Source organism: Triturus cristatus, chromosome 2_1 (assembly GCF_964204655.1).
Source record: "Triturus cristatus chromosome 2_1, aTriCri1.1, whole genome shotgun sequence".
Classification (NCBI taxonomy): domain Eukaryota; kingdom Metazoa; phylum Chordata; class Amphibia; order Caudata; family Salamandridae; genus Triturus; species Triturus cristatus.
Window position 1 is genome coordinate 4925429 of NC_140581.1, and position 27563 is coordinate 4952991.

The 27563-nt window shown below is 49.3% G+C and overlaps 1 protein-coding gene across 4 annotated transcripts in view; it reads right to left on the reverse strand.

Annotated features, from left to right (window-relative positions):
• The window catches only part of LOC146863590 (uncharacterized), a 298140-nt gene that overhangs the window by 206889 nt on the left and 63688 nt on the right, over positions 1–27563 (reverse strand). For all 4 annotated transcript variants that reach the window (XM_085627591.1, XM_085627586.1, XM_085627589.1 and 1 more), the window contains one exon: positions 15985–16199. In XM_085627591.1, the coding sequence (XP_085483717.1) occupies positions 15985–16075 (91 nt within the window). In that variant the 5' untranslated portion in view covers positions 16076–16199. The remainder of the gene's footprint in view (positions 1–15984; positions 16200–27563) is intronic.

Consider the following 27563-nt stretch of genomic DNA (forward strand, 5'->3'; position numbering starts at 1 on the left):
CTGTGTTCAGAAAATTGTTCTGGACCTCCGGTTTGAAACCTGAAATCCTTAGCCAGGCATGCCTCCTCTCTGTCACTCCAATCATCATGAGCCTGCTAGATGGGTCTGCCGCATCCAGGGCCGATTTTAGGCAGGTGTTGGCCGTGTTCTTGCCTTCCTCCACCAGGTGTGTTGCCCTCTGCTAGTATTGTTCTGGGAGATGTTTCAGCAGCTGTCCGATCTCTTCCCAGTGTTGGTACGCATGTCTGTTTATTAGGGCATTGGAGTTCGCAATGCGCCAGTGAATTGATGCATTCCTCTCTATTTTCCTCCCTGTGAGGTCTGCCCTCTTACTCTCCTTGTATAGAGGTGGCCCTGTGTTTGTGGGAATATTGACCCTCTTTCTGGCTGTCGCCGTTATAATGGACTCAGCCGGTACGTTTCCCTGGATATATGCTGGATCCTTCAAGGAATGTTAGATTTTTTTCTCTGTTCTGGGGGTGACAGACCTGCAGGTTGCTGGCTCCTTGAAGGCTTCCCTGCCCTGGGGTCCAGTACATCTGGGAGCATGGGAAGGAATTGGCTCCTAGTTTGAGTGGGGAGCAGAGTTTCTAAGAGGAAGCAGGCTTTTGGTTTTTCTTCCTCTAAATTGACCCCATATGTTGCTGCAGCATTCTTGATGACCATGTTGTAGATGCCAATGTCATCTGGCGGCGAAGGCCTCGACGGATATGACTCTACGGCTTCTTCTGGGCTTTCGGCGTCGAGGTCCTGCCAATCCAGGTCCTGCGCCTTCGAGGAAGTCAATTCTAAGTTTGTTTGTTGATCTTCCTCGCCTTGTCCCTTGTAAAAATTCTGGCCCTATTCGTCCTGCTGCTCTGCCGGTTCTGGAGTTTTCGGCGGGTCGGCGGTGTCGGACTCCTCTTCGACAACCAGCGATGGCTTGGAAGGGATGGTGCATCTGCACATCCGTTCTTCGAAAACCCTCTTCCTCTGGAGGATACTCTCCATTTCGGCCTCGAGCCTTCTTTTCTTCCTCTTTATTTCGGCCGCCTGTTCGGCGTCAAGAGTTTTGGCGCTTCTCTTCGATGTCGTCGATGTTGACGTCGAAGTCGCCTTCGTCTCTTTTTCCTTCGGCGTCGAGCGCACCTTTTCGGGGGCGTGCTTCAACAACCTAGGCTTCTCTTGAGCTTTCGCTGGCTGTGAGTCCTTTGGAAAGGATCGGCTGGGCTGTTTCTCCGTGGACGCAGCTGTGGATGTCGATTGCTTCGACGCCAGTGCTCCTTTTGAGGACTTTGGCTCCGTTTTTCGAGAGTCTGTCGGGGTTTTAGGGGTCAACGTGTCTCTTACCTCCTTTCTCGACTTCTTATTGGTCTCTACGACCGTGTATTCCTCTGGTCCCTCGGCGATGTTGTCCTCTTCTCCGCTGGAGAGGCCCAAGTCCCGGAGCAACAGAGGTTCTCCTTGGCCTTGCATGGCGTAGTTCGCTCTCCTCTGTCTTTCCCTCACTCGGAGGGTCTTGGGGGTGAATGCCGAGCAGGCGTTGCAATCCTTGCTTTCGTGTTCGATTGGCAGGCAGAGGTTGCAGACCGGGTGCTGGACCTTTTGCGCGTATTTGTGGTGGCAGTTACGGCAAAATTTGAATGGGCTTTTGTCCATTGATGCACTCAGGGCGCCCCCTGTGTGAGCATTCTCCGTGGAACATCGAAGTTCTTTATCTTCCTCTCCTTCTTCGTCGTCCCGGCTCCGTGTTCCTGGATGTGAGATGAAACTCCAACTTTTCGGTGGTTTTTTGCTTGATTTCTTCTCCTTTTTCCCCAAAAACTCTGGAACGCCTCGGTGACGATCCAGACCCAACGGCGGAAAAAAGAATCTGAAGATGGCGCCCAAAGGTGGGAGCTTCCAGAGGAAGCATGCCAACATCACGGGAGGATACCAATTAGCGGGACGTCGACACCCACCTGGGCCACGAAACAAAAAGAGAAAAAACACTACGATTCCGGACCCAACCACTAGACCGTGGAATAATGCACTACAACAAACAAATGATGGACGGAATGCTGACAATGCAGACATTCTCACCCAGTCAAGAGATCTGGGTTAAATCCATCGTTCTTCTGCCCACTACGCCACCCCAGTTTAGACATGGCCATATGCAAATCAGTCTTGACCCTGTGCCTCATGGGAACAGTCCAGCCCGAACTGCCAAGCCATGTCTTCCCTGGACCGGAATCAAGCATCCTAGGACCGGTTTCTGGCTATCAGCCGTCATCAGCCAGGATAGCTTGACTCCAGTGGCGCAGTGAGCACGGGTCCCACGTCTGGGAATACCCATCCCACTTAGGGCGAAAAGCGTTACAACAAACAAATGATGGACGGAATGCTGACAATGCAGACATTCTCCCCCAGTCAAGAGATCTGGGTTAAATCCATCGTTCTTTTGCCCACTACGCCACCCCAGTTTAGACATGGCCATATGCAAATCAGTCTTGACCCTGTGCCTCATGGGAACAGTCCAGCCCGAACTGCCAAGCCATGTCTTCCCTGGACCGGAATCAAGCATCCTAGGACCGGTTTCTGGCTATCAGCCGTCATCAGCCAGGATAGCTTGACTCCAGTGGCGCAGTGAGCACGGGTCCCACGTCTGGGAATACCCATCCCACTTAGGGCGAAAAGCGTTACAACAAATGATGCACAGCATAGTGAATCCAGAAAGATTCACGCTGCAAAACTACTACTACACTTTTACTCGAACTAGAGCGCAGTCGCGGCCGGCATGACGGCGGGTGAGGGGAGGTGGGGTGGAAATGGTGTCATCATGGGGGGGGGGGGGAGGGTTTAAAGGAGGAGGCGGGTGGGGTTCGTTTAGTTAAAAAATATATATATAAAATAAAACAACTTACAGTCCTGCACCGCTGCCACCTTGGCTTCTGGATGGGTCCGACTCCCGCCGTCCTGCCTTTTCCAATTCCTGCACCATCATGGCAGCCTCCCTCCCCTCCGCCAATCACAACCTGCAATAGCAGCGTTGTGATTGGTCAGGCACATCGGAGAGCGCCCCAGCCGGGCCATTATCTCTATGTAGGCTGCTGCATGCAGCAGCCTAAATAGAGAAAAAGGGAGAGTGAGTGGTCCTGCTCGAGGGCAAGGGGGTTGGGGGGTTAGTGGCTTGCCCACTGTTGTGCGTACTGACTGTTTGGTCGGCCCCCACCACCCCTGTCCTCGAGCAGGATCGCCCACCCCCAGCCAGGCACTTCTGCCTTCTCGCAGTGAGAGAAGCAGAAACATAAAATGGTAGTTATTACCATTTATGTTTCTGCCTTCTCGCACTGCGAGAATGCAGTGGTGCAATGCCCCCACGCCCCAATGGGGGAGCCGCCACTGTTCACACACGTCTTTGAACTGGTCCAGTTCAAAGACGTGTGTGAAGGATGAAGAGAACCGTGCTTGAGCTGGGAGTCTAATCTGCCAATGCCCCGGAACCAAATCCAAGGGCAACGTGAAGCAGGAAGGTTGTAGACTGTAAAAGACCTCATCACTGTGGACATGAGGTGGGGATTACCTTGGTGATCTAGTTCAGCCTCTTTTACCAGGGTCGAAGCATTGTGGTCTCATTGGCCTCCGTAACCAGAAACTTTAGCAGCCCAAGTCCCTCCCGGCCTTGGTTATATCTGTCTGCACTTCAATCCCTCTGGACGTTCACCAAAAGGATTGTGGAGGTTCTGTATGAACAGTGATGTCCTTCTCTTTCTAGCTGATCCTCTTTAAAAAGAATGGTGTCTCAGAGTAAGATTTGTGGCTCTTTCCTAACCCCCATGGACCAAAGGCCAAAGGAGGGATCGCTCTACCACAGGGTCGTTAATGGCTTAAAATGGTGCTGCTGTGCCATATATGCAAGAGCGGACCATTCAGAGCTGAACGTATTCATCTGGCACAATAACGGTTATCAACTCGTGCTTACAGGCTGAACGAGCCGGACAACTTGTACATTTGTGTGGCATGTTCCACATGTGTGAATATCAGGGAAGCAGTTGGCCAAGATCTGGCACAGGTAAGAGACACAAATTAACCTTGCCAAGTTGGACTACTTCATCTTAGCCTCCTCTGGCTGTGCCTTCATTACTTTTCCATCGTGAGCATCTCACGTCCTCCGGCAAAACAAAGGACGTCTGCACTAGACAGGAACATCATCCTAACAATATCTTGGACTCTTCCAGAGATCCAACTGTCCGGTAACAGCTCCACACCATAGGTCAGAGCCCCTAGTGGATAAGAATACAACATTGTTCTAGATTAATGGACACGCTACACTAAACGAAAGGCTAACTCTAAAAAAGAAAACAGAAAATGGTTCAAATAACTGTGTAAAGGCCTCAAGTTGGAATTACAAGAACAAATGGACATCACAGGGGTCATCGGTGCATGACCGGACATCACAGGGGTCATCGGTGCATGACCGGACATCACAGGGGTCATCGGTGCATGACCGGACATCACAGGGGTCATCGGTGCATGACCGGACATCACAGGGGTCATCGGTGCATGACCGGACATCACAGGGGTCATCGGTGCATGACCGGACATCACAGGGGTCATCGGTGCATGACCTGACATCACAGGGGTCATCGGTGCTTCACCTGAATAAGGATCCAGCTTGACTGCAGCTGACACAAACATAGAACACTCAATTACTCAAAACAGGCCATTTCTGATGCTTTTCTCAACTTCACACTGGTCCCCCGCCTCTCCTGCTTAGTTACATGTCTCCAGACGGTGGTGGACCCCATCATTCAGGCACCATGGAATGAACAAAACACCCTTCTCTGCAACTTCTGGTCCAGGTTTCAGCCTCTGTACTGGAAAAAAACTTCTCACCACATTGGATGAAGACTAGGCGTGTGCAATGATCTTTGTGAACCTCTCAGAAGCAAACAATAGAGCTGACCACAAAATAATATTAGTGCGGCCCCCAGCAACGTCTACTATTAGACTAACAGGGCTTTGATGGTCACTGTCGGACAGACCTCACCAGGGAGCACCGGCCTCAACTTATCCACGTTACACAACATCACTTTAGGGGTCCCACAATAGGCAGAGGTGTCCGGGACTCTTCTGTCTGTATTGCACCCCATCACACATCCTTCAGAGTCTCACCATGAGCAGCTGCACATGCACTAATACCGCATCAGAGCAGATAAAGACCACGGGGTCTGTTGGCAAGACCTGGCCTGCTTAACAGCCGCCTAACACCAGACATATTTATTAAAGAGTTTTAAATTAGAAAATATTTACATGTGTTTTAGTTAGAATAACTAGGACTCAAATGGAATGGACTCTGCCTTTCATGTTTGCACTGGCCTCCATTTTAAGGCTGCTGAAGAAAATGTGGCTTTTCAACTGCAGGAACAATTTACCTCCACGCATGTTGACCTTATTTTCATAAAACACTGGAATTGGATTCATTTTGTGGTGTTTTATCTCGTCAAGGCCTGCTCTGTATCTAGACTCTTGCTGCATGCCTGCCTCGCTCGCACTGCTGCACCGAATAAACTGCACTGACTTCCCGAGTCAAAAACGGATCATAAATCTCTGTGCATTGTTCACCGGGCCATCCAGCATGTCGGCCATGGCTAGCCTCGGAATAAATGTCGACATTACCAGCCTGCGGACTATCTGCACTCTTTGGAAGCTGACCTACTGTTTCAGCCAGCTTCAAACTTTCAAGAGTCGGAGGCAGGGCATTTACTGTGCAGCCCCCCTCCTACCTCTGGGGGAGCACGCCTCCATCTCTACGCTCCACCTCAGATCTGAGCCCTTAGGCAGCTGCTCAAGACTGGGCTGCACTCCTTGTCAGCTAGCCTTAGGGTATTTTAGAGATAATGTGTCCCATGTAATCTAGTAATTACTTTGGGGAACAGAGGCCGATGCTGAACGACAGGACACCTTCTCCAGGTCTTCATGCGCTCTATAAATGGCAAGAAAGTCTCCGCGCCTCATGAGAAGGCCTTGTTGGTATGCTCTTGTGTGTCGCAATATCAAAGCTGCGATCGCCGAAGCCACAGCTCAGTTTTCATTTATTTTAAAATGGCTTACTGTAGGAGTTGCTACAACAGTGCAATGTAATTTCCAACAATGTAATGTTTGTAGAGTAAAGAGCATGTAACATTTATTCATGATTTAGTTGTTTTTTAAAAAACCTTATCTTACGTAGCACAATTTCTGCAATGATGATGGGTTCAGGTCATGTATCCTTGTTAGTGCAGCCCTATGGAACCCTTCACACTGTGTGCAGTGTGCTCTGAAACGGGGTGAGTGCCAGACCTTTGGTTCCATTCCGCGTGATTTAAGCTTTAAGACCTTTCTAAAACTTATAGCGAGCGCATATCGGACTGTTATCTAACTTTATAATTAGACTCCCCTTTACATTTGAACTGAGCAGTTCCCAAGTTAGATTGTGTGCTAATGAACCCCTTTTCTTGGGGGCAGGCTACATGTTTTCAACTTTGACTTGAGTAGATTTACGCTAGGTCATTATTGAACTATTCATCTATTTATGGCTAATTTCCTTATATTATGACCTTTCACAATTGTTTTTATTTCTAGGAGTTGTAAATGCAGATTTGAATTTAACTAACTACGTTTGCCTTCTGTAATAACTCCTAATTTTGAATGAACCTGATGGGTACAGGAGTTTTTTTGTTCCAGCCGTACCTTCAAATGCGGGGAGGGCAAAGGGTGGGCTGGCTACCTTAATCTCCGCTAGTATATCGGGTCAACAGACCCAAACAGACACAGGTTCACGGAACAGTTTGGCTGTACAAATTTCCCTGTTAGAGGGAGGTGTTCTTTTAATCGTAAATTTTTACAATTCCTTTGAAAGAGTCACCACAACTGATCATCTCTTAGCTTTAACACGCTTTTTGGCGGCTTACAAGGACGCTAACCAAAATGACTGTTTTATTATAATTTTGGGTGATTTTAATATCCACGGCTGTCCAGACAATTGTCTGTCTTTTGATCCTCTAGGTTCGTCTGCACAATGTAATGTAATGTAAAGGTGAATTTATACCGCGCGGCTACCACTCCAAGGAGTATCTTGGCGCTAAGTCAACCAGATGGAATGGTTGGGGGAGGCAGACAAATTTCACGCAGGCACCAAAGACTACACCATTGCTAAGCAAGCTGCATCAGTAAGAGAAAAAATCCAAGTCTTCAGAGCCTTTCTAAACTGGGTCTCCTGAGACAGGGATCGGATGAAAGAAGGAAGATTATTCCAGGCTTTAGCGCCCAAGACAAAAAGAGATTTGCCACCCTTGGTGGCTAGCCTGAATTTAGGGATAGTGAGCAGATTCAGTCCTGAAGATCTCAGACAGCGTGCCGGATGGTAGCGTCTAAAGCCATTACACAGATACTTAGGACCTGCGTGAAATTTGTCTGCTGATGGAAGGCCCTAAAAGTGAGTAAAAGGATCTTAAAAAGAATTCTTTTACCAATAGGGAGCCAATGAAGCGTATTGCCGCTGATGCGGATGATTTGCGAGGCCAGCGTAGTACTAAACGAGCCGCAGCATGCTGGACTATTTGTAGTTTACGTAGTACTGTTTTGTTGGCTCCAGCGTATAAACTGTTACAATAGTCCAGCCTGGAGGTAATCAGGGCAACTGCGACTGTCTTCCTAGCTGGCAGGGGCAGGAGGTCAAAAAACTTCCTTAAAGATTTTATTATACAGAAGCATGAGCCCGCTACAGTCAGCGCTTGTTGTTTGAAGGATAACTGGCAATCGAACATGATGCCCAAATTCCGAGCAGAGGTGATGGTCATAGGGGGAGCCTCAGTATCCTCGGGCCAGCAAGTTGTTGGAGAAAACAGATTTTGTTTACCAAAGGGAATAATTTCTGTTTTGCCAGCGTTGCATTTGAGGTGATTGTCCGCCATCCAATGAAAAGTGGCAGCTAGGCACTGTCTGAGATTGTCCTCACTATCTAAATGGTCACCATCTAGTACTAAAATAAGCTGAGTATCATCAGCGTACGAGATACTACTAATCTGGAAGCTTGTAATTAGTTTCATCAGAGGGACCATATACAAGTTAAAAAGCAGTGGACTCAAGCTTGATCCCTGGGGAACTCCAGAGCTAAGGGGTCTGGCCTCCGATTGAAAATCACCAAGCACTGTAACTTGTCGTCTGTTTGTGAGAAATTTTTTTAGCCAAGCCAGAACCACCCCACCTACTCCTGCGGCAGCCAGACGGTTCAGAAGGATGTTATGAGAAACCGTATCAAAGGCTGCCGACAGGTCAAGTAGGATTAATACAGCTTTCTTACCCTGGTCCAAGGCCATCCGAAGGGTCTCTGCTGTAAACAGCAGGGCAGATTCGGTGGAATGATTAGATCGAAACCCTGACTGATTAGAATGCAGAATATTATTTTCTTCCAAGAAACTCGTGAGCTGGTAATTCACGAACTTCTCAGTCATTTTGGATAGAGCAGGGAGCAGGGATATTGGCCATAAATTGGAGAGGGTGGTCGGGTCGGCTAGTGCCTTTTTTTGAAGAGGCTTAAGAGCAGCAAGTTTCCAGTCATTTGGAACATCCGCTGTGGCTAGGGATGAATTAATGATCCCGTTGATAATGGGATTCATTACTGTAGCTAGGGTATGTAGGACTGATGAGGGGCAGGGATCAAAAGGAGAGCCCGATTTACAGGCAAGAATGGCCTTTAAAGAATCTTCCAGCGGTACGTGAGAGAATATTTCCAGAGTAGTTATACTTTTCTTGCTCTCTGTGTTCTCAGTGATTTCTAAAGTGGACGATGTTTGGGGGAAAGTCCTAACAATGTCAAGGATCTTATTTTCAAAATACACAAGGTGATGCTCATTTTGAGCATTCTGCTCAGGGAGACTGTCTTGAGTCAATCTTAGCAGATTTTGGTCTTATACTCCCTTCTTTGACGTCTGAGGAAATTCCTACTTTTAAAGGGAATGGCAAACATTCTGTCATTGATTACATTTTTATTAGCTTTGCACTTGGTGATCTGATTCACGGTTACAAGGCGATTTGGTCACATTTCAGTGACCATAACCCTGTGGTCCTTAGCATTTCGGAAACTTTTATCATCCCTACTAAAACTTTGGGCAGGACGGACAAATCTAATATCCGCCCCTCTGATCAGAATCGCAGGATTAGATGGAACAAAATAATTCCGGAGGACTTTCATTCTAATCTAAAAAGGAAGGTGGGTCCTGAGATAAATACTTGTTTGGATTTGGATGCCGGTAATAAGGAAGTACAAGAGGCTTACTCGGCAATTTGTTCCCAAATCTCTGCAGACCTTAGTTGCCCTGCCAAGGGTAATGATAATATTGATTTAGGTTGGTTTGATAGAAATTGCTCTTTGGCTAACAGAAGGCTGAACTATGCTGCAAACCTATCAATAGGCCGATTATTGCTATGCTTAGGAAAGAATATGACAAAGCCTTGAAAACGAGAAAGCAAAAGATTAGAGAGGATGCATGGGTGGAATTAGCTTCCGTGGATGTTCTTAGAAATAGTGCAAAGTTCTGGTCTGTGGTGAATAAACCCTATTTTCGCGACGCTTGTAATGGCCAATTAGATTGTGGCATAGGGGAAGACTTGCGGTGTACCCATTTTAAGTCAGTCTATGAAGGGGTAAGAAACGGGGCGTTGACCCCGTTGTCCCCTATTGCAAACCAATATACTTTATCGGTTACTAAGACCGAGGTAGTCGAGGCCATTGAAAAGATGACAAGTAATAAGGCCCCGGGCCCGGACGGTGTTCCGGTTGACCTTTATAAATCTGACCTTGAGACTTGGTCTGTGGTTTTAATGAATGTTTTTAATAGGGTTTGTGTTTCAGGCATCCCGGACACCTGGTCCGAATCCGTGATTATACCCATTTTTAAAAAAGGTTGCAGGGGGGACCCCAGCTGTTACCGCCCCCTATCTCCCTTATTGATTCTGCAGTCAAAGTCCTAGGGCGTGTAGTTTTGGGGAAACTAACAGCGTGGTTGGAGGTTAACGAGACCCTTTCTTGTTTACAATATGGGTTCAGAGCAGGTCGAGGTACTATAGACCAAAGTCTGAACCTATACTTATTAATAGGCAAATACACTATTGCCAAAAAAGGGAAGTTATATCTTGCCTTTATGGACCTGTCCTCGGCATTCGACCGAGTGAACCGGTCAAAGCTGTGGGATTTGCTCCTTCAGTGCGGCATTGATGAAAATATTGTATTTTTCCTGGCTGATTTACATAGGGACCTCTCCGCCACCGTCAGATACGATCGCCTGGGTAATTGTATCGGTAGGATTGGAATTTCGAATGGTGTTAGACAGGGCTGTATTTTAGCCCCCCTGCTTTTTACTTTATACATCAATGATTTAGGTGCTGTTTTAACTAGGTCGTGCAAGGACATTCCAAGAGATGGCAAATTTTCTATTCCGGCACTATTATATGCCGATGATGCCGCCTTGTTAGCACGTACACCTGTGGGTTTGCAACGTTTGCTGGACTCATTTGCAAATTTTATGAAAGCACTCGATCTTAGTGTGAATTTTTCTAAATCACATGTCATGATTATGGGTTGTAAAGCAAAAAAAGTTAAGACCTTGTACTGCGAAGGGCATGTTTTATCCCGCGTTAGTAGATTTCCCTATTTGGGGGTTATCTTTGATGATAAGTTCAATTGGTCTCCGCAATTGGCAGCTAAGCGTAATGTATTTGTTAGGTCCACTTTAGCTGTCTTGGACTTTGCCCGCAAATTGGGGGTGAAGCCCATACAGGCCATTTTGAACATTTATGTTGCTAAATGCCTATCTATAGCAATGTATGGGGCTGATTTATGGGGAATTAAAGATGTTAAAATTCTTCAAATAGTTGAAGATAAATTTTTAAAATCCATCTTATGTTTACCTCAGTCAACCCCTGTTTTTATTGTTCATCAGGAATGCGGGATAGATTATTTAGTGGACCGTATTGCTCTAGCTCCATTGTTAAAATGGATTACAATTTGGTTAAACCCCGATTTGGAATTAAATCATGTGATTTTAAAGGATTGTTTATCTCTTGAGTATGGCAGCTCCATTCCTTGGATAAATTATATTAAGAACTTATCCAGAGAATTAGGTCATCCAGAATTATTCGATCTACCTGGCAACTTAACTAAGGGGGACCTAAAATGGGTGAAAGCTGAATATAAACAGTGGATAATTTTAGAAAGAGAAGATAAGGAGCTACTTAAACCTTCAGTCAGGGCCCATCAGTTGGTAATTACTTCCAACAGTATTGAACCCTACTTGGTCACTGTTAACAACATGAACCATCGTTTTTTACTGACCAAGTTTAGACTGAACAAATTCCATCTTTTGCTCACCGATTCCCCAGGGTGGTCTAGGGAGAGGGACTTGGGAATCTGTTCTTGTGACGGATTTTCCCTCAAAGACACAGTGCACTTTATCTTCTTTTGTAAACACCTGTCTCCTATTCGCAAACAATTTATTATCCCCCTTATTAAGGAGAAAGGTTTTAGGCAGGTTAAACCTGCCCTTTTATATTTACAATTGCTGGGATCTACGTGGGAGATTTTTAATATTGCCAATTTTTTAGCAATCTCAATGAGATTAAGGAAGAAAATTTCTTGGATATAATAATTATTTGGGTAACTCATGAATTGAAACCAAGTGTCTTGTATGCCTTTTTAACTCAATTGTAGTGTTTATTGTCAATGTTATTTATATTGTATGTTTTTCATATTTATATGCTTTTATGGTTTTTGTTATGAACCGAATAAAGTAATTTTGACTGACTGTCTAAATGAACCTGTATGGTTTTGACTTTGAATGTTGGCCCGCAAAGGTTTTCTTTATTTGCTGTAGGGTCCCTCTCCTTTGGGACTCTCACAGCCACAATCCTGCACATCTGGCCTTTCAGCTTATTAGTGCAAAGCATTGACATAGACAGTTACGCCAATTGATACTCTCAGTGGACATTGAAAAAGCTTTTGATAGCTTGGAGTGGGGGTATTTGTATAAGGTATTGCGACAGTTTCGCTTGGGAGAGGGCTTCTTACAATGGACATCAGTGCTATACACTTCGGCTGTGGCTAGAGTGAGAGCGGGCTCCTTGATCTCACCGTTGTACCCAGTGGAGCGGGGGACGAGGCAGGGCTGCCCGCTCTCCCCACTATTGTTCGCTTTGGCGGTAGAGCCCCTCGCGGTTAAGTTTCGGACACGCCAACACTACGGAGGGCTGGCTGGCAGGGACGGACGCCACCATATCTCACTTTATGCAGATGACTTATTATTATTTCTCGAAGACGCCGATGGGGCACTGGCAGGAGCGGAGAGTTTACTCTCCGTTTTTGGAGATGTTTTGGGCCTGAGAGTTAATTGGGCTAAGACCGGTCTGTTCCCGGTGAGGCGAGGAGAACCTAGACCGGACACGACTCGTGAGGTGCGATGGGAACCTACCTGCCTGAGCTACCTAGGCGTCCACATCTATCACACGATGGCGGACACGCTGGAAGGGAATGTGGGCCGTAGTGTGAGAGCGCTGCGAGGGAGTATGGCCTTTTGGGCCACCCTTCCGTGGTCAGTGACAGGCCGCATATCCCTTTTGAAAATGGTGGCTCTGCCTCGATTACTCTACTATTTTAGGACGCTGCCGGTGTGGATCCCCGGCTCCACATTTCGATTATTGAAATCGATGGTGGTATCTTTTCTATGGGGCGCGGGTAGGCATAGAGTAGCGCTGACGACGCTTATGCGACCCAAGGCAGAAGGCGGACTGGCGGTCCCGGACTTTGAGTTATACTACATAGCAGCTCAGTTGCAGATCTACACCCAAAACGTAGCGCGGGTATTCCGAGGTCCGGAAGCTGGGAGGGAGGGGGATGGGGGGGGGGGAGAACGCCGCTCCATGTCCTTTCCTACATCGCCTTGCAGCAGAAACTGGAGCCTAGGGACCTCCTCACAGAGGAGATGACTTTCAAACTCTGCTGGAATCGGTCCCAACGCAGGGCGGGAGTGTTACATCCGTATGCGCCGGAGATACCGATAGGGATGCTGACGGCCTTACCGCACGGCGGAGATTGGTCGCCATTACAGCTCTGGGAAGACGCGGGACTGCAGGTGGTGGGGGATCTATATGAAGACGGGATTCTGCTACCATTCCACGCTCTCCAGGAGAAATTTGATTTGCCGAGGGGGAGCTTCTTGTTGCACGCAGCACTGACCCGAGCGATACAGGCACATTGGAGGGAGGGGCTGATGGAGCCAAAGGTGTCGATGGCCTGCCAGTACACCATGATGGCGGCAGGGACCTTCAAAGCGGTCACGTGTCTCTACTCTAGAATGCTCCTTGAGAACTTGCCGCCTCTGGCAGACTTGAAGGGGAAATGGGAAACTGATCTAGGTAAAGATATCCCTGAGGCGGCCTGGGCTCAGATCATGCGACGGGCCTGGAAGAGCACGAGGAATGCACGGTTTCAGCTCATCCACTTCTATGTCCTCCACAGAGCGTATTTGACGCCTAGCAAAATACAGAAATACTTTAAGGTCCAAGAGGCGGCATGTCCCAGATGCACGAGGGTGGGGGTGGAACTGGAGCATATGTTGTGGTCTTGCCCAGCGATGGGTCTTTACTGGAAGGAGGTGGGGGATACTCTGAATGAGGTGACAGAGAGGCGATTGGGGTTTTATATGGCCGTTAGTGTACTGCACTGGTTCCCACACACGCCCAAGAATAAGATTACGAGCAAGTTCATAGATATGGGACTTATATTGGCAAAGCAAGAAATTACGAAACGCTGGAAAGCGACAGTGGGTCCCACCAGTAAAAGGTGGAAGGGTGAATTCCTCAAATGGGCCTCCAGCGAGGGTGCACTGCGCTATCAGATGGCGCGCAGGCGTAACGATAAGGCACTAGAGGCGGCAGCTGCATGGGAGGCACTAGTGCAGGCACTACGAGATTATGAGCCGCAGGATGATAGCGAGGAGCAGGCTTTGGATGGGGAGATAGCCCCGGAACAAGAAGGGATCGTCACACAGCTTGACACATAGTTATTCCTCGACGTATGGGATGCATGAGGACAGACACGGATATCTGCGTTGCTGGTGGGGACTGCGGGAGGGGGAGGGACTTTTAATTTTTCATGGTGGTTAGCGATAGGTTTTAGTTGGGAGATTTTTGGTTTATTTGGCGCACAGCTCTGGAACGACTTGTACATCCTTGTATTATGCACTGTGTCATTGGTGGGTGGTTGTTGATTACTTCTCAGGGATTATGCTGTTGAATATTGTGAGTGACTTCGTGGATGTTTGCATAAAAACTCAATAAAGTGCGTTTTAAAAAAATAAAAATAATAGACAGTTACGCCAAAATGCTGCTGTTACAGAGGTCTCGCTGCCAGCCCTCACAATATCATTTCACTTTTACGTGACTGGGATCTCTTCTTGTTCCTGCCCTCATTTCCTTCTCGATACGCCGACAGCACCGGAGTAAAGCCGCTCGCCTGAGGCGAAGTCAAAAGCACACAGACCGCGAGCATTGGACATTAGGGGGACCCTTCATTGTATTTGGGGTTAGGTGACAGATTTCAGGAAAGGATGGATTCCGAACATTGGGTTGGTATAGTTCCCATGCCACCCTTGATTTATATTCAGGGCAATTGGAATTATGTGATTGTGCAGCTGCAGTGATTTTTGCATAATTATAGGTTTCCCACATTTGCCACATGATCCATCTCCTGTCACTAAATATGCAGATTTAAACAATAACAGAATTTTGTTTCTAGCTTAAACAGTTAAAAAAGTTACTAAAAATACAGCGACACGTGTTGCCGTGCAGAGCAATGCCCTTTGCAAATCTGGACTGCCCACCTTTCTGTTGCTTATTGCTATATTTAGGTATCAAACTAGTACTGAGGTGCAACCAATGCCCTGACAGGGTTTAAAAAGTTTAAAAAATGCAGAAATAATGAAGTAATACTACTACAAAATGTTCAGCATTATGCTGCATAATTTGCCTTTTCTTGCCACATAATTTACTTAACCCTGCGACATAATTTGGCCCTCTCCTGCCGCATAATTCCAGTGGCCCTGGTTTTATTAAAATAGAACTCTAGCAAGGCATGGGAACCATACCAACCCTACGCTAGTACAAAAAATCAGCTTGGTGCACCTTTTCATCAGTAAAAAGCAACTAGGTGCACCTTTTCATCAGTAAAAAGCAGCTAGGTGCACCTTTTCGTCAGTAAAAAGCAGCTAGGTGCTCCTTTTCATCAGTAAAAACCAGCTAGGTGCTCCTTTTCGTCAGTAAAAAGCAGCTAGGTGCCCCTTTTCGTCAGTAAAAAGCAGCTAGGTGCACCTTTTCAAGCCAGTAAAAAGCAGCTAGGTACACCTTTTCTATTCAGTAAAAAACAACTAGGTGCACCTTTTCGTCAGTAAAAAGCAGCTAGGTGCACCTTTTCTATTCAGTAAAAAGCAACTAGGTGCACCTTTTCGTCAGTAAAAAGCAGCTAGGTGCACCTTTTCTAGCCAGTAAAAAGCAGCTAGGCGCTCCTGTTCTATGCAGTAAAAAGTAGCTAGGCGCACCTGCTCTATCTAGTAAAAAGCAGCTAGGCGCACCTGCTCTATCCAGTAAAAAGCAGCTAGGCGCACCAGCTCAATCTAGTAAAAGCAGCTAAGAGCACTTCTTCTATCCAGTAAAAAATAGCTTGGTGCACCTGTTCAATCCAGTAAAAAGCAGCAAGGTGCACCTTTTCTAGCCTGTAAAAGCAGCTAGGCGCACATTTTCTAGCCAGTAAAAGCAGCTAGGCACACCCTTTGTAGCCTGTAAAAAGAAGCTAGGTGCACCTTTTCTATCCAGTGAAAAGCAACTGAGCGCACCTTTTCTAGCCTGTAAATATCATCTAGGTCAACATTTTCTAGCCAGTACAAAGCAGCTGGGCACACCTCAATCATGAAAGAAATTAACAGCTGAAACACTTACCAGGAGGCACTACCACCAGCCGCGCCACAAAGCTTCTCCAGCGGCCTCGAGGGAATATCTGGTTGGGATGTCTGAGCTGGATACACTCCATGTGGCTCCTGGTTGGTCCTTCTGCGACGTTAGCTCGTGTACGCCGCCTGCATCAGCAAACAGAGAGGCCTTCCTTCATCAGGAGACAGGGCGGCACGCCTTCATCAGAAGACAGGCAGGTGCACCTGCATCAAAATACAAGGAGACATGCCGTCATCAGGAGACAGGGAGGCGCTCCTCCATCAGCACGCGGGGAGGTGCTTTTCCATCAGCGCGCGGGGAGGCGCGCCTCCACCAGCGCGCGGGGAGGCGCGCCTCCACCAGCGCGCGGGGAGGCGCGCCTCCACCAGCGCACGGGGAGGCGCGCCTCCACCAGCGCACGGGGAGGCGCGCCTCCACCAGCGCACGGGGAGGCGCGCCTCCACCAGCGCACGGGGAGGCGCGCCTCCACCAGCGCACGGGGAGGCGCGCCTCCACCAGCGCACGGGGAGGCGCGCCTCCACCAGCGCACGGGGAGGCGCGCCTCCACCAGCGCACGGGGAGGCGCGCCTCCACCAGCGCACGGGGAGGCGCGCCTCCACCAGCGCACGGGGAGGCACGCCTCCATCAGCGCACAGGGAGACACGCCTCCATCAGCGCACAGGGAGACACGCCTCCATCAGCGCACAGGGAGACACGCCTCCATCAGCGCACAGGGAGACACGCCTCCATCAGAAGACAGAGACACGCCTCCATCAGAAGACAGGGAGACACGCCTCCATCAGAAGACAGGGAGACACGCCTCCATCAGAAGACAGGGAGACACGCCTCCAGCAGCACACAGGGAGGCACGCCTACATCAAAAGACAGAGAAGCACGCCTACATCAAAAGACAGAGAAGCACGCCTACATCAAAAGACAGAGAAGCACGCCTCCATCAGCACACGGGGAGACACGCCTCCATCAGAAGACAGGGAGACATGCCTCCATCAGAAGACAGGGAGACATGCCTCCATCAGAAGACAGGGAGACATGCCTCCATCAGAAGACAGGGAGACATGCCTCCATCAGAAGACAGGGAGACATGCCTCCAGCAGCACACAGGGAGGCACGCCTACATCAAAAGACAGAGAAGCACACCTACATCAAAAGAGAGAGAAGCACGCCTACATCGAAAGACAGAGAAGCACGCCTTCATCGAAAGACAGAGAAGCACGCCTTCATCGAAAGACAGAGAAGCACGCCTTCATCGAAAGACAGAGAAGCACGCCTTCATCGAAAGACAGAGAAGCACGCCTACATCAAAAGACAGAGAAGCACGCCTACATCAAAAGACAGAGAAGCATGCCTACATCAAAAGACAGTAGCATGCTTACATCAAAAGACAGTAGCACGCTTACATCAAAAGACAGAGAAGCACGCCTTCATCGGAAGACAGAAGCACGCCTACATCAAAAGACAGAGAAGCACTCCGACATCAAAAGCAGAGAAGCACCCCAACATTAAAAGCAGAGAAGCACGCCTACATCAAAAGACAGAGAAGCACGCCTACATCAAGAGACAGAGAAGCACGCTTACATCAAAAGACAGTAGCACGCTTACATCAAAAGACAGAGAAGCACGCTTACATCAAAAGACAGAGAAGCACGCTTACATCAAAAGACAGAGAAGCACCCCAACATTAAAAGCAGAGAAGCATGCCTACATCAAAAGACCGAGAAGCACGCCTACATCAAAAAGCATGCCTACATAAAAAGACAGTGAAACACGCCTACATCAAAAGACAGAGGCACGCTTACATCAAAAGACAGAGAGGCACGCCTACATCAAAAGACAGAGAGGCACGCCTACATCAAAAGACAGAGAGGCACGCCTACATCAAAAGAGAGATGAACGCCTTCATCGGAAGACAGAGACGCACACCTTCATCGGAAGACAGAGAAGCACGCCTACATCGGAAGACAGAGAAGCACGCCTTCATCGTAACAGAGAGAAGCACACCTACATCAAAAGACAGAGGCACGCCTACATCAAAAGACAGAGAGGTACGTCTTCCCACCTGGAAATAAAACATTTTTTATATTGGGCTTCCAATTGCTTAGTTTTCTGAACGCTTTTATTCTGTCGATATGATACAATAATGCTCTTAACATCCAGAGTATGAAGAGCTCTGCAACAGAATCAGGTTGCAAAAAGAAGACAGGTCATTCTATTGACTGATTAATATGAAAAGGAGAGACTACTTTGGGAAGAAACTTGAGGTTTGTTCTGAGCACTACCTTGTCTCAGTGGAGTTGGAAGAACGGTTCTTGTAAGGTTAGTGCCTGGAGGTCACAGACACGTCTGAGTGAAGGGACGGCAATTAAAAAGCTATTTTCCAAGATATGTGCTGGAGTTGGCAGGAATGTAGTGGCTCAAATGGAGGGCTCATGAGCCATGTTAGTACAATGTTGAGATTCCAGATCAGCACTGGTGGAAGTGTAGAGGGAATTACTCTATTTTGAGTCCTTTCATAAATGCTTTAATGACTGGTATTTAGAAAAAAGATATATGTTGTCTATTTTTGTAGATAGGCTGCTATGGCAGGACGTTGTAGTCATATAGAAGTGCAGGCTGAACCTGAGGTTTGAAGATGTAACATAACAAATAATTGTTTGTACCCGAGCATCTAATGGGTTTACTTTTAGATGCTGGTGGTGTGAAACAAACATATGGTAGGAGGACTCTTGGGTGGAGTTTCCATTTGTAGACTTGTTGCTGCGTTCTGCTGAGAAGGTCTGCAATTTGATTGCTTGTCCCTGGTACATGTTCCACTAGGAGATTAATGTGACTCATTGCTATGCGCCTTATGGTTTGAGCTAGGTGCGACAACTGTGGAGAGCGATTCCCCTGTTTTTAGGACGCGCCTAGGCAGCGCTTTCGCTGTCTCTTCGAGACATGCTGTATTTAGGTATGGACTGGAAGCTCAGCCCATTTTCCGCCCAGGTTTTCAATTGGCTCCTGTTAGTGTCCTTTGTAAATAGTGGTTTTCGATTGGTTAATAGGCTTAGTAGTCCCTCCTTAGTACCTCTCTTTCTCATGTGGTAACCTCCCATAAAGACTCTTACATGTGTGGTTACTCAGTAAGCTTTATTTACAGTCTGTGATCACTTTGTTCTCACATGACTTTCTCCTACCTGCTGTTGCAGGCACAAGACGCTCTCTGCACCGTAATGATTTTTTTTTTTTGCAGCGCAGCCATGCTTGGACATTAACAATGGCGGCTGCGCTACTTTTCTTTTGTTGTGCGTGGCTCGTCTCACTATTTTTGCAACAATTTTTTTACCCAGCGCATTATTTTTTTATTAGCAATGGTGGCCGTGCATGAGATTTTCAAAATTCGTGGCTCACCAGACTTAAACCTTCTCATTTATTAAGTATGTTTTTAGCAGCACGGCACGCTTTAAAATAGCAGCAGTGTGCCTTTCTTTTCATCTGAGCAAGCAGCCAATGGCGGCCCACTCCTTTATTTTCAAAACATGCGCCTCGCCCTTGTTTAATAGCCGAGGCCTGGTATTGTGTGTTTTTCCCCCTTTTTTGGAGGAAAAAGGAAGTGGGAGCTCTCAGCCCACGATCTGGAGAGCCAATAAGACTTGGAGACCGCAGCCCAGGCCCCTCGAGTGGCCGCCGGAGAGGTATGAGCTTCTGAGGTCGGGAGTTCCAAAACCACGTCCTTCGTGATGTTGGCTCTGAGCCCCTCATATTCTTTGGTCACTCCCATAAATAGTTCACTCTGGGGCTCCCGGATTTTAAGCAGCGATATTGTCTACTGTTATTTCTTCTACACTCTGAACAATGTAGCTCTCGGGGTGAATGCTCCTGCATGAGGTTCCGTCCTAGTAAATTACATTGGGGGTTAATGTGCGTACTGTAGACATCTGTTTAGGACTTGTGAAATGTTGATTAAATGACTGTGCAGCTCTAAAAGGCAGACAAGGAAGTGAAGACTAGTGTTTCTTTGCCTATCTTTAACTTTTTTATTCCCTCCTCCAGGCACCCCTGCACCTGCCTTCCTTGCTAGGTCTGGCTCTTGCAGGTGTTCTCTTCACTTTGCCTCCTTATTTTACTACTTCTTTGCTTGCCCGGACACCGTCCCTACCACAGCTTATTCTGCAGGGGGCATTTATCGCTCACTAGATACACAGGTGAAAGTTGGTCATTCAGACATGTTTAATGTGTGTGTATACCTGCATGCCATAGACAACATATTTAGGAAAGTGAGTCACGACTTTTAGCTACACGTGTTCATATTAAAAAGCATTGTGTGTGGGCGTGGCTAAGATGGCAGGGTGTCAGAAAGAAAAAAAAAAAGGGGGGGAAATCAGTAGAGAACTGGCTCTATATATACTACACCAAATTGAGGTATAGTGTGTTTAACCTCTTCGCTGCGGCGCAAATTCCACCGCAGTGCTCCGCAGTGCTGGGCATTCCAATCGCGGGCGTGGTCATGACGTCTCCCGGCTGTCGTCCGCACACGCCCATTGTGACTCATGACGGCCGGGAGTCCAGGTGACCCCAGAGGTAGGCAGAGGTTAAATTTAGATAGAACCTTACTCTCCATTTGTGGTAGCGTGGTCGAGCAGTAAGGCAGTATCAGAGGACAGTGTTGAGCATTTGATGTTCACACTCAGTCAGCAAATGAATTCATACACTCAAGAACTGAACTCTAGGCCAATTGTTTTTGTATAAATATATACTGTTTTATTTTTAGAACCAAGCAGGCCTGGTACAGGTAAGCATTAAATATTTTTCAGTAATAAGTTACTGGATGTAGAACAGTTTGAAAATGCAATAGGAATTGTACTTTGTTTGATTTACAGGGGATGCAGTAAGTTGCAACTCTTAGCAAATACAGTACATTGAAATGAATAGGCTTTTTCAGTAAATTACAGGTAAGTTACTTTTTACGTTACTTTTCTAACTCAGTGCTGGATGCCTGGATTCAGCACTGGGACATTTCCTGCAAACAGGTAGGTAAATACAAGTTGGTTATTCGTGCAATTTTTAAAGAATATTTTTAGATTTCAATTAATTCCACACTTAGAAACTTTTTGGGAGAAAAATTGTCAATGTTATCCTATGGAGGAAAAACAGGTTACCGGTTCAAAGGTAAGTTATCGACTGTGGGAGTTAAGGTTCTGGGGTTAGACTCAGGGGTCCCCCAGGGTCAGTGAAGCAATCTTGATACACTCTCAGCGGCACTAGGGCAGCCGCGTCCAGAGTGTTGAGGCTCAATGTTATCCTATGGAGGAAAAACAGGTTATCGGTTCACAGGTAAGTTTTCGACTGTGGGAGTTAAGGTTCTGGGGTTAGACTCAGGGGTCCCCCAGGGTCATTGATGCACTCTTGTTACACTCTCAGCGGCACTAGGGCAGCCACGTCCAGAGGGTTGAGGCTCAATGTTATCCTATGGAGGATAGGGGGTCTCCGGTTGGTGGCTGCTAGCAAGCAGGCCACACGGCTGTGGGAGCAAAGCTCCTAGGGTTTAGCTCAGGGCAATTGGGCTTGCAGGTCAGCACAAAGGGGGCACCCTCAGCATCACTGGGGCGGCCGGGTGCAGAGTGCTGTTTTAGCGTCAGGCGCCTTGTTTGCTATAGAGACACTCCGGTCGAAAGAAACACTGCAGGCTCGGGGACGGAGATGTTCTGGGTGCGACCACCACTTCGAGGGGTAAGTTGGGATGTCTTGGGTTGACTAGGCACCGTTGGTTGTTGCACACAAGGCCGTGGGGTGTCGGGTGCAGCGGTGCCTTTTAGCGTCTGAATGTCTTACCCTCTCTTGGTCACAGTAGAGGGGATCCTCTGGATTGAGGCTACAGGTGTGGGCTGGGGTTTTGAGGCTGGTCTGGGATCTCCGGATCTTGGGTCACAATCTCCGAGGGGACCTACTCGTGGTGTTTTTCCACTCGAGCTCGGGCCGGGTTCGGCAGGTGCAGAGTGGGCTAGATTTGCTGTATCTGCCCGGAGCCAGAGGTTGCAGTTGAACAAATCCGGTGTTCACGGGAGAAGCAGTCATTGGAAGTGAAGGCAGGCAGGTCCTCCGGGGTTTTTGAGGTTCCTGGCTGCAGGACACACCGGGATTTCGCAGGAGTAGGTTCAAGGGGAAGACAGGCCGGTAGGGCTGGGGCCAAGTCAGTGGGCATCGTCCTCTTGTTAGCTCTGCACGTTTTTTTGGTCCTTCTTCTTATCTTCTTTCTTGCCGTTTCTGGATCTGAGGAAGCAAGGTTCAGGGTGCCCCTAAATACTAGATTTAGGGGCGTTACAGGTAGGTAGAGGGCAAGGACCAATGGTTCCCTCCCCTGGGGTGGGTACACCCCCTATTGTGTCATCCTCCAGTGGGAGGGGGGCAGGAGCCTGTCACTGGTTGGTTGGGTCCCCCCATCCTCAAGATGGCGGGGACTCGAGGTTGTGCTTCACCTCGCCTCCCCCACCTGAGGGGTGGGGTTGGCAGAGGTGGGCACACCTCTCTTCCTCACTTGTTTTTCCCGCAGGTTCTTGCGCCCAAAGTGGGGAGCAGAACCAGTGGGGACCAGTTGCTGAAAGGAGGAGGAGGCTTGGCACCTCGTTCCAGGATGTGCATTGTTTCAGGCCCCTGAGAGCAGCAGGCTCTCGACCCAGGGGTCCAGAAACATGCCCCGTAGTGGCAGCCTAAGCAGCCACTCAGTCAGGACAATAGAAGTTGGTCGAGTTTCAGGGGGCATCTCTAAGATGCCCTCTGTGGTGCATTTTACATTAAATCCCACACTGGCATCAGTGTGGGTTTAATGTGCTGAGAAGTTTGATACCAAACTTCTCAGTCTTCAGTGTAGCCATTATGGTGCTAGGGAGTTCGTAACGACAAACTCCCAGCACCATATACTCTTGTTGGCAGCACTGCCCTTACAGGGCCCAGGAATGGATTTGGGCACTGTAGAGGTACAGGGCTCATGCACCTGTACCCTCACCACTGGCATAGTGTACCCAGTTGGAGGGGTGACTGATGTATGCCAGGGCAGTGGGTTGTGGGCATGGCACACAGGGATGTGTGCCATGTCGACTCTTCACTTTGTTCTGCACCATAACACAGTCTGCAAAGGCAGGGTGTGAGTGTCAGGGTACAGGGCCTCTAAGGGTGGCACAATAAGTGCTGCAGCCCTTAGGGGCCTTCTCTGGTCACAGTGCCCTTGGTACCTGTGGTACCATTTACCAGGGGCTGACATATGGCCAGAGATGCCAATTGGGTTTAGGCCTCAATGCAGTTTTAGGGAAGGAACACAGGCCTTGGGCACCTGACTGGCAGGAGCCCAGGGCACACTCAGTCAAAACACATCAGCAATTCAGCAAAAAGTGGGAGCAACCATGCAAGAAAGAGGGCACTTTCTCACCGGACCTCATCTGGTCCCCAAGCAAGCTGCACAGCCACGTCCACATATGAATGAATCAAAATTCTTAACCACAATTTAATCTTCTGGTTTTCCTTTTTTAATCCATTGCTTTTCACAATTCTTCAATTTGTTTTACATATTCAAATTGCCTTTCCCGGCTTTCACGGTAGTATAGGAGAGTTTCGCTTTTCCACATGTCACGATGTTTATTTTTTTAAACAATGCATTTCGGGATTGTACCCTTCGTCAGGGGTATCTAAAATACAAAAATTCATAAAAGTCCCATCAGCATGATTTTTCACTCCCAGCTTAATTCACAAACTTGATGCAACTCCATACTGTGTTGATATATACCCCCTATATTCAAATTCATATATACTCCATGAAGAACGACATGTGCTGATGCAGAACCCAGAGTCTGTGCCTTACTGATGCTGAACCTGGAACAGATGGCAGGGGGTCTCAGCCGGGCCTATTAGCACCCCCATGGCAGCCCTGACCCCCTTTTTACTAGCACCGGAGGCACTCCTGAGCTGTGGGGCCCGCCGCAGGAACGAGGTACCTCCTGCCACGACCCCTTGCGATGGGGAGAGGAGCTCGGGCCTCTCGAGGGGTGCCGGGGGCTCATGGGTTCACCCCGGCCATCCCAAGGATGCCCGCCTCTGCCAGTGGCGGGCTGCCCCCCCCCCCCCCCCCGAGTGCAGAGGGGGTTGGCCTCTATGTAAAGGGCCAGGCTTGCCGCGGGGTTTGTGGCCCGATCTGGCGCTCCTGGAGGGCTCCTTGCTCCGGCTGTATTCCAGAGGCACCTGAAGTCTAGCGCCGCAAAGCCCGCCGAGCACGGGGCACCGCGCATCGCCTGAGCTGCGGCCTGAACGGACAGACATGCAGGACTCTCCCTGTCGGATTTGGCCAGTGAGGACTCATCCACGGGGCGCAGCTGTGGTTTGTGCCCGGGACCCGAGGGGGTCGAGGCGCGACCGGCGCTATACCCCTGAAGGGTCCCGAAGCAGGGAAGGGGCTCTTTGTGGACCCAAACCTACTAGTGAGGTGCTTCACTGGGGAACACGTGGAGGACACTGAGGAGCCCCTGAGTGGCACAGTGAGCCTGGTCCTGCACAGCTGGACCGTCAGATGCCCTGGGGAACACGTGGAGGACACTGAGGAGCCCTTGAGTAGCACAGTGAGCCCGGTCCTGCACAGCTGGACCGTCAGATGCACTGGGGAACACGTGGAGGACACTGAGGAGCCCCTGAGTGGCACAGTGAGCCCGGACCTGCACAGCTGGACCGTCAGATGCACTGGGGAACACGTGGAGGACACCGAGGAGCCCCCGAGTGGCACAGTGAGCCTGGTCCTGCACAGCTGGACCGTCAGATGCACTGGGGAACACGTGGAGGACACTGAGGAGCCCGTGAGTGGCACAGTGAGCCCGGTCCTGCACAGCTGGACTGTCAGATGCACTGGGGAACACGTGGAGGACACTGAGGAGCCCTTGAGTGGCACAGTGAGCCCGGTCCTGCACAGCTGGACCGTCAGATGCACTGGGGAACACGTGGAGGACACTGAGGAGCCCTTGAGTGGCAAAGTGAGCCCGGTCCTGCACAGCTGGACCGTCAGATGCACTGGGGAACACGTGGAGGACACCGAGGAGCCCCTGAGTGGCACAGTGAGCCTGGTCCTGCACAGCTGGACCGTCAGATGCCCTGGGGAACACGTGGAGGACACTGAGGAGCCCTTGAGTGGCACAGTGAGCCCGGTCCTGCACAGCTGGACCGTCAGATGCACTGGGGAACACGTGGAGGACACTGAGGAGCCCTTGAGTGGCACAGTGAGCCCGGTCCTGCACAGCTTGACTGTCAGATGCACTGAGGAACACATGGAGGACACCGAGGAGCCCCTGAGTGGCACAGTGAGCCCGGTCCTGCACAGCTGGACCGTCAGATGCATTGGGGAACACGTGGAGGACACAGAGGAGCCCTTGAGTGGCACAGTGAGCCTGGTCCTGCACAGCTGGACCGTCAGATGCACTGGGGAACACGTGGAGGACACCGAGGAGCTCCTGAGTAGCACAGTGAGCCCAGTCCTGCACAGCTGGACCGTCAGATGCACTGGGGAACACGTGGAGGACACTGAGGAGCCCCTGAGTGGCAAAGTGAGCCCGGTCCTGCACAGCTGGACCGTCAGATGCACTGGGGAACAGGTGGAGGACACTGAGGAGCCCTTGAGTGGCACAGTGAGCCTGGTCCTGCACAGCTGGACCGTCAGATGCACTGGGGAACAGGTGGAGGACACTGAGGAGCCCTTGAGTGGCACAGTGAGCACGGTCCTGCACAGCTGGACCGTCAGATGCACTGGGGAACACGTGGACACTGAGGAGCCCCTGAGTGGCACAGTGAGCCCGGTCCTGCACAGCTGGACCGTCAGATGCACTGGGGAACACGTGGAGGACACCGAGGAGCCCCTGAGTGGCACCCCGGTCCTGCACAGCTGGACCGTCCGATGCACTGGGGAACACGTGGAGGACACCGAGGAGCCCCTGAGTGGCACAGTGAGCCCGGTCCTGCACAGTTGGACCATCAGATGCACTGGGGAACACGTGGAGGACACTGAGGAGCCCCTGAGTGGCACAGTGAGCCCGGACCTGCACAGCTGGACCGTCAGATGCACTGGGGAACTCGTGGAGGACACCGAGGAGCCCCTGAGTGGCACAGTGAGCTTAGGTCTGGCAATCTTTTTGACCTGTTCTTTATCGTAACGCTGCTCTCCCTTGCTGCTAATTTGTGCTTTACTGTGCGGGGATCTTTTTAAAAAAGTGTGGGGATCTATTTTAAATTGAATCATTTGGAGCGTTTTTGCACATTTTCTGCTTTGTTCATGAATTGGGGGATCGCTTTTAGAGGTGTGGGCATCTCTTTTAAACATTTCATTTTTAGCGTTTTTCGCACATGCTCTGTTTTTCATTCATGATGTTGGGGGCAATCTTAATCTGACTGCATCTCCGTTTTTGCCTCACTTCCGGTGAGCCAGTGAGAGGCGCCATTTTGTTTTGGCGGGCGCGCTCTAGTTCTCTGGCCACCGGAGCTATTTGAATGCACGCAGCACGTTCGCGCAGCGGACGAGCGCAGCGAGCGCGCCTAAGGCAAGCCCGTCTGCGCCCATCAGCGTCTCGTCGGCGGCCGGGGCCAGTTATGCTGCTCCGCAATTGTTGGGTGTTGCCCGTCGCTGCTTCTCAAGTGAGTCTCTTAAAGGTTTGCGGAGAGCCTGCTGCGATAAGTTGAGCTACCCCAACCTAGGGGGGATGCAAAACTATGTGTGCGGGGTTTGTGGGTTTCATCTCCGTTTGGATCCTATTCCGGCGTGTAGAGACCCCTCTATTTCAGCCGCATTGTTAAACGTGCGCTCATTGAAGAAACACCGCTCGGAGGGGTTTTATTTATTGGAGGACAACTCTTTGGACCTTCTATTTATCACTGAGACTTGGCTGGATAGCTCCTCTGACCCTATAGTGACTATGGCAATCCCTGTGGGTTATAAAATTTGCAGATTATATCGCACTGTGGGGAAAGGAGGTGGGGTGGCTATTATTTGTATGGAAAAGTGGGAGCTTGGTAAAAGTGAGCTTGGTAATTGGGGCGGTTGCGAAGCCCTGGATTTTAGTATTCGTTTCTCAGCTCATTTCACGCTGGGCGGGTCTTTGATCTACCGCCCTCCAGGCGTGGCTAAATCTTTCCTTCAGGCATGCAATGAGGCTGTCTCATTGCGGGCGCTGCGGTTTTCCCACTATTTAATTCTCGGAGACCTCAATATTCATCTGGATCAAGGGGATTTAAGGGACTCGTTGGAGCTTCTCGATATCTGCCAGGTAGCGCAGCTTTCGCAATGGGTCAGCCAGCCGACCCATCAAGGCGGCCACATTCTTGATGCAATTTTTTCGACTTTTCCAATCAAAGTTAGGGCTCCACTTCCGGTCCCGTGGTCGGATCACTAAATTTATTTTTCATGAGAAGTAGCCTCTCCGAGCTTTAGGCCCGCAGCCTATCATAAACCCTCTTTTAAGAAAATTGACCCCATCAATTTTGCTAGAGTTCTGGAGGCTAGCAGACCGTCCCTTCCGCGGGACTTGGATGGGAGTCTTGCTACCTTTTATAACTGGTTGCAGGACTCTTTG